This window comes from Sinocyclocheilus anshuiensis, unplaced genomic scaffold (genome assembly GCF_001515605.1).
Source record: "Sinocyclocheilus anshuiensis isolate Anshui unplaced genomic scaffold, SAMN03320099.WGS_v1.1 scaffold245, whole genome shotgun sequence".
Classification (NCBI taxonomy): domain Eukaryota; kingdom Metazoa; phylum Chordata; class Actinopteri; order Cypriniformes; family Cyprinidae; genus Sinocyclocheilus; species Sinocyclocheilus anshuiensis.
Window position 1 is genome coordinate 1,081,044 of NW_015536478.1, and position 7,983 is coordinate 1,089,026.

The 7,983-nt window shown below is 33.1% G+C and overlaps 1 protein-coding gene across 3 annotated transcripts in view; it reads left to right on the top strand.

The window, feature by feature from the left end:
• Window positions 1-7,983, top strand: part of LOC107666372 (MAPK associated protein 1) — a 36,503-nt gene that overhangs the window by 24,075 nt on the left and 4,445 nt on the right. For 2 of the 3 annotated variants that reach the window (XM_016457668.1, XM_016457841.1), the window contains 3 exons: window positions 5,021-5,128; window positions 5,335-5,475; window positions 6,942-7,079. In XM_016457668.1, coding sequence (XP_016313154.1) covers window positions 5,021-5,128; window positions 5,335-5,475; window positions 6,942-7,079 — 387 coding nt within the window. The remainder of the gene's footprint in view (window positions 1-5,020; window positions 5,129-5,334; window positions 5,476-6,941; window positions 7,080-7,983) is intronic. The other variant, XM_016457757.1, reaches the window with a different exon arrangement.

The window sequence follows — 7,983 nt, forward strand, 5'->3', positions numbered from 1 at the left end:
TGTAATGTTTAATTGTTATTGTATAAATTACATTCAAATTGTTTATTTAATAATAATTTCTTTTTACAGAATGTTTTTTCTACATTTTTTATATATATTTAAAACATTTGTAGTAAATACTTTTTTTTTAATTTTTTTTTTATTTAAATTATTATAATTATTATATTATTTATTAAATTATATCATGTTAATTATTAAAATATTTGAATTATTATAATTATTTTAATGTCAAATTAATTGATTATTATATTATAATATATTATATTATTTTCCATGACTTTTCCAAGTCTAGAAATCATACTTTTAAAATTCCCTCGTTTATGCAGGTTTTGTCATGTTTTGTCATATTTTGAACTATTTTAACATATTTAAAAATGATATATTAAGCCGTCTTGTGAAGTTCTTATGTTCGATTTGCAGATGTTATTTTAAACATGCTTTTTTTCTATCGTCAAGTCTCAATATTTCTGTTACTTTCCTCACACGTGACAACAATATGTGCTATTTTAGTACAACTGAACTGTTTGTAGTAATTTTAAAGATAATCCATCACAGTGGCTTTTGCTTTCACTTCAAACCATTTAGCACTTTGAAATTCACAAATAGCCTAATGTGAGCTTGTTTCGGAAGCTATTTTGGGTTGTAAAACGCAATCTATTGGCATCTCTTTCTGCAAAAACCATGCAAGTATTTTGACAGCTTTTCCAGAAACAACAAAGATGGGGAGTATAAGAGAAAAACAAATACTCCGACTCTGTGAGATCCGTGTTTCTTTGTCTTTTTAAAGGTATCAGAGGAATAGCCAGCTCAGTCCTCTCATGCGGCTCAGTCTCTGGGACAAACAAACAAACCCAGTGTTTCTCTTTTCGGATTTGTGACATCTTAGACATGCCTCAAAAAGAGAAAGAGAAATATCTGCTTGCTCTTAAAAGTATGAGCACACTCAGTTATAATAGCATCTTTAGTTCCAGTGGTTTGAGAGTACTTGTGTTTGATGCACAGCCTCATCAGAGACGGATTGATTTGACAGCAGCCCAAGAGAGCCCTCAGAGGGAATTTAATGGGAAATAAACCTACAGAATTGCCCCGCGGGCAGTGAGCCATTGCCCCGTCCCAGTCCAGCATCCCATCTTGCAGGTGATTGTTTCTCTTTTAGTCTGAGATGGTGTCTCAGAAGACATCTTGAGTGGATGTGATGGGGTAGTTGGTCCAGTCGGGCCGTGCTCTCATCTGCATTTAGATGAGTATTGATTGTTTATTTACCCGCTGGAGACAAGAGACCGATCCAATCTTCTGTCCACTCTCTTCTGCACCAGCTGCTCTTTTTTTGAGCAATTGTTTTTCCTTTATGTATTAGTTTAGTCCTTTCTAGTCTGAACAAGAAACTAACGTAAACCTTTTTTCTTTTAAATGCTGTGTTAAATTAAATATTTGATGTATATATTTCATGTGTGTGCAATATTACATTATAAATTACATGTTTGTTTATTGCATTAGTTTTAGACAGTTTTTAATTACAATACTAATAGTTGGAAAAAAGTAAATAAAATAAATTATAATATAATATATAAAGTATGATTAAAATGAAAACGTAAATAGATTATATATAATATAATATAAATATAAATTAAAATCCAATTAACCCTTATAAACATTGATTAAACACACACACATACATATACACATATATAAATTATATATTTATTTAAAAAAAAATCTATTTAAGTATATTAGTCATATATATATATAAGTTCAGAATATAAATGAAAAGTATAATTAATATTAAAATATAATTAAAGCATATTAACGGATTAAATGTTACATTTAAAAAATGCCTATTTATTTATTTACTTATTGTTATTAATTTAATTTTGTTTATTTAATGCTTATTCATTTAGATTTTTTAAAAATAACATTTAAATGCATGTACTGATATTTAAATATTAGTCGAATCATTGAAAAAAAATGGTATTGCTTTGATTGAGCGAATATATAACAGGACGTGTGGACACTAGAAAGCGTGCGCACTGTAAAATATGACTGGTTTTATGAGCGGCTCAGGGTTTGTGAAGCTCGGTGGGTCTGTTGGGGGAGATAAGCGCGATTGAATGCATCCTGTGGGTCTTATCAGAGTAAATGTTGGTGACATTTGGGAGGCGGCGATGGCTGCGGTTTGGGGTCGGTGTGCCTGTGTGTGAACTACAGATGAGCTCAGACCGTGACTGTTATGCTTTATGTGCTTAGGGCGCATGCATTGAGACATTATACAAAGATGAACATTTTCAGCAGTTGCTGTATTTGTGTGGATTTAGTATCAGCCGTTTTATTTAGTACTTGGCTCGATATTTTAATGACACACATGCACAGAAAATGATTGGATTTGTAGCTCCACACGGTACGTCTGGTTTCCGGTTATTAAAGATTCATCATAAAACGGCTCTGAGATCTGATCGCTGAAGTCTTTCATATACACACACACACCTGTGACCGCACATCTTTTTAGTTCTATAAAAATGAATTTATTATATCTGATTATTGCTATATACACAACCATTCAGAATTTTGGATCAGTAAGATTTTTTTTTGTTTTGAAGAAATTAATACTTTAGTTCAGCAAAGATGCATTAAATTTATCAAAAGTGGCAGTAAATACATTTGTAATGTTACAAAAGATGTCAAATAAATGCAGTAGTCTTCATTAAAGAATTCTAAAAAATGTATCATTACGTCCTTAATCATTTGTTTTTTCACTATGAAATATTGTTTGAAAAATCTACAAAGAAGTCTGGAAATTTGAACCTGGAAAACATTTTAAAATGGAAAATGTGTAGAAACCCTGATTATATATTGTAAATAAATAAATGCAGCAATATACACACCCTATTGTCTAAATTATAAATAAAAATATATTTTGAATTAAGAATAAATAAATAAATAATTATAAATTAATAATACAAATGTAAATCATTTATAAATATATTTTTAGGGATGTTTGCTAAAATCATGGTTCATTATTAATATTGTTCATACTTGTGACAAGGGATTCGTAAACTCTAAATATTAAATATGATTTGATATCATGTGTCTTGTCGGTGAGAGGTGTGCTGTTACTTTACTAAGTGATCAGACGGATGATAAAATGGATGAAGAATAACCTCTCAGCTCATTGAGATCAGTGCAGGGTCGCAGGAAAGCTTGTAAAATGTCAGATGGTGTGTTTCTGAATTAGTCACAGTCTCCTGCTCTTCAGTGTTCAGATTTTCTCCCGTAGATTCAGAGTGGCGCTCTCTCCTTCTTCCATACACTCGACTAGTCTGATTCCTACACGGCAGGCTCAGAACTGTTGTATAGAATTGATTCACTCGCTGGCTTCATTTGTGTTCTGATGCATCTCGCATTATGCTGCTGGAGGCTGTCATGAACATATTTCTTTCTCCATAGAGGTTGTAAGCTTTCGGAGGCTCTGGTGACATTTTGGAAAACCGCGGTATTTGCAAAAGGGTAAATATTGCCCTTAGTGTTTGCCCCATTTAGATTGGCAGCTTCTCTCTATTGTTTTTTTCCCTTCTTTTCTGGAGAAAAAACGAGGGAAAGACTTGATCCTGCCTCTGGTCATTTTCCCTGCTTCTGACATTCTTTTGGTTTTATAGCCATCAATTGTTCCTGCAAGGCAGTAGTTATTGAATTATCTTTACAAACCTCTCCAAATGAGAGGGAAAGGTCTGTGAAGACCAGTCTTTAGGTCTTAGATGGGTAGTTATCATCTGATTGTACAATAAAAAGTCAAATTAGATTGTTTGCACTGAGCAATATTAATCAAGCGACGTTATAAAGAGAAGCCTAAAGCTGTAAATCCCAGCACATTATCTCTAACAGATTGTTTTTGAACGGCTCTGGTCATCCTGAAGTAATTTATGATGGCTGCCTTCTCTCAATATGAGAGTATTAAACTGTTCAGAGGTTCAAAGTACATACGAGGTCAGTATAGTAGAGATGATTCATGTTATGAGAAAGAAAGAAAAAACAATACTGCTGTTGAAAAATCACCAAGGCTGCATTTATTTGATCAAAAATATAGTAAAAACTGTAATATTGTGAAATGAAGTGTTGTTTGAAATTTTCTTCTAAAATGAGCATTTTTATTTTTTTATCAGGCTCCTATGTGTAGGTTCAGTAATTTCACTTTAATGGCAATGAATAGGTTGTTTTCATTGATATTGAAGTAAAATAACTGAACATAAACATAGGAGCCTGAGAAAAATGCTCATTTTAGATGAACATTTCAGATGGCACTTAAAGGCTTTTGCATCTGAACTCTTCAAATATTGTTGCAAGTTAAAATAATTATCTATTTGAACATATGTTCAAATGTAATTTATTCCTGTGATGCAAAACTGAATTTTCAGCATCATTGTTCCAGTCTTCAGTGTCACATGATCCTTCAGAAATCATTCTAATATGCTGATTTGATAAATAAATGCAAATGTAAATCATTTTTATTCAGGCAGATAGCTGTGAGTTTATTTGATTCAATAAACTCAATAAAAGATTGAAAATGAGTAAATAAAAGAACTGGTTCAAGAGATTAATTTGTCGATCAGTCTAGATCGATTGTACAGTGCAATAGAAAGATATGTTATCTGTTTATTGTAATTTTATCTATTATTTATATTTTTGTATGTAACATGAAGATTGTTTTAGAATCATTTCTCATTAGAATGTCAAAATCTTAGGGGTCATATAGGCATGATTTGTTTAGAGAGTTTGCATAGTTTGATGATTGATAAAATGCATAACAATTAAGTTGTATGTGTGGTTTACTCATGTATCTGCAACAAGTAAATGCTAAGGCTTAATGGCATGAACACATGCTCTTTGAATATTATTATGCTTTTAATGATCTTTGAGCTCGACCAGTGCCGTGGAATGCATTTTGTAGATCATGTGAGCCGAGTGCAAATGCAGTCCATAAACCAGACTCTTAACAGCTCAAATCAAGCGCTTGTGTGATTTGTTTCAGGTCCCATGTATCGTCTGGAGAAGCAAACCGAACCAAATGTGGCGGTGGATTTGGACAGTACGCTGGAGAGCCAGGGAACCATGGAGTTCTGCTTGGTCCGAGAAAACAGTGAGTTTTGATGACATTTCTGATGTTCCTGCCATTGCAACACATGATCTTTGAACATCTCACATTCATAATTATTTTGATATATTGATGAACTTTATTGATCACATTTGTTGTTGCAAAACAGCAGCAACATTAAATGTAAAGTGCACAAATGCACACCGAATGCACACATCTTCTTCTCCACCCCGTCCCGTCTTCATCTGCAGGTTCTCGAGGCGAGGAGAGCTCAGAGGAGGACCCGCCTATAGACATCACTACGGTACAGGACATGTTGAGCAGCCACCACTACAAGTCCTTCAAGATCAGCATGATCCACAAGCTCCGCTTCACCACAGACGTGCAGCTAGGTACTGTTTCCAGATCTCTGTATTTTACATTGATGAAATATCTGGCTCTACTTCTGCCAAAACAGACCAACATTCAGATTCAATACAAGAGTTGTCTCTTCAGATTCAGTGAGACAAACTAGAGTACTTTACTGTAGTGTTAGTAGTAGGAAATGGCATAATACTGTATAGTGTAGAAGCATATAATAATAGTATGTAATTGTGTCGTATTATTATTCTAAAAGTATGGTTTAGGAAAGTATGCCACTGTTGTAAAATAATAAAATAAAATAAAAATGCAAATTAAAAAACAATAATATTTTAACAAGCCATTCAAATTTTGTTTCAGTCACATTAATGTATAGTAAATATTATTATTGTATAGTATTAACAAGTATTATATAGTATTAGTTAAATTATATGTTATATAAATAAATATGCATTTACTGATTTTAAAAATACTAATAAAAATACAAAAACATTTTAACGTGGCATGCTAAAATTTTCTTTTAATCATACATAAATGTAGTGTAATATTAATATAGTATAGTATTAACAAAATACTATAATTTAGTATAATATATAAATTACTATGTATTTATATACATTTTATAATTTTTAAATAGCTCTTATAATATGAAAGATTGTATTTATTTTTTGTTTATTATTTATATTTATATATATAATATATATACATGTATGTGTGTGTGTTTTATAGTTATATAAATAGTAATTTCTATGATACTATTGGAATACAGAAAAGTATATAATTTATATTTATATATTTTTGTAATATACATGTATATGTACAATTTTATACATATTATTGTATTATATGGTATAGTTTAGTTTGGCACAAAATACTATATGGAAGTCTAACAATGAGAAATTCCTTGAGAAAGTCTCTCCAGTTCTCGCTTACTTCTGACTTCTCAGTTTCTCCACCTCTCAAAGCGCACAATTCAACTCATGAACAAAGGTTTGGCAGATGGTCCTCAGATCAAAGACAGTACTGTTTTGTGAAAACACAAAAAAAATATTCCAGCACACTTGACAGTTGCTCCAGTCACAGCTCCATCCCAATTACAGCAGCGCTCCAGGCACAGGAAGCCTGTGTGAGCCAGGGAATCTCTTTAGGAATTTCACTGCGATTGACAGACTGGAATTTTTTTCTGGCACACTGATGTTTGCATGCTATTTTTTTTAAGTCACGTGAAAGATTGACAGCTGTCACATCCATTATGGATAGACTGTGTGTGTGCTTCTGAGATAGACCTGTAATAATATTCCAGACCCCCCTCTCTCACAGCGTTTGCTACAGAATCAGTGTCAGTCTCGGTCGGTTCTCCTTTCATATTTAAATAACGGAAAATAAACCCACACACCTGTTCATCTTTAAAACCTGGACGACAACTCTTTTGATAAAAACTGACAGTTGAGATTTATCTGTAAGTGATTTTTAAGATAAAACCTTCTCACTTTTCCAGGAATTTCTGGTGAAAAGGTGGAGATAGATCCTGTCACAAATCAGAAGACAAGCACAAAGTTCTGGATCCGACAGAAGCCAATCTCCATCGACTCGGATCTGCTGTGTGCCTGTGACCTTGTGGAGGAGAAGAGTCCAAGTCAGTTCTGCTCGTACTTTTGTGAAATATGCATGAAATCCTTATTTATTTATATACACTACCATTCAAAGCTTTGAGATAAATGTTTTTTTTTTATGTTTTTGAAAGAAGTCTGTTCTGTTCACCAAGGCTGTATTTATTTGATCAAAAATACAGTAAAAACACTAATATTGTGAAATATTATTACAAGTCAAAATAACTGTTTTCTTTTAAAATATATCTTAAAATTTAATTTATTCCTGTGCTGGCAAAGCTATATTTCCTGCAGCCATTATGCCAGTCTTCATTTGTAGTGCTATTATAGTTTTTGTTTAAATTTTGAGTTAGTTTTTATTTGTTTATCTGTTTTCATTTTAATTTTGGTTAAAGTTTTAAGGTTTTTTTGTGTGTGTATTTTTGTCTCTCTTTCTCTCAAAATGCGCAAATGGCTTCAAATCAAATCGCGTCTGCACTATAAGCGAGCTGCACGCTGCACAGTTGGCACAGGAATTGTCACTTGCACAATCGAGGCAGTGTCACATCGTCACTAAAGTTTATAAATTGCATTTCTTTTTAATTCTTGCCAGTGTTTAAACCATTCAGCGCTTGTGCGCTCTCCTGGAGACTGAGCACATATGCACACTCGCAGCGCACATACATAACGCCAGGTTCACATTACTCCGTTTGCAGTGTGTATGTGGTGTGTATTTTTTCCGCACTCATGTTAACGGATTAATAAAGCGTTCACACTGCACACTGTTGCGGTCCGGCAGTGCGTTCCAGGAGCGGTGCGTCTGCAGTAGAGCAGAGATCGTTTCCACACCGAGTCTATTGCTGCGCTGCAAGCACTGAATTAAAGTAACAGCGCATTGTTTGCAGTAAATATGAACATGGATCGACACGAAAATGTAGTAATTACACCATA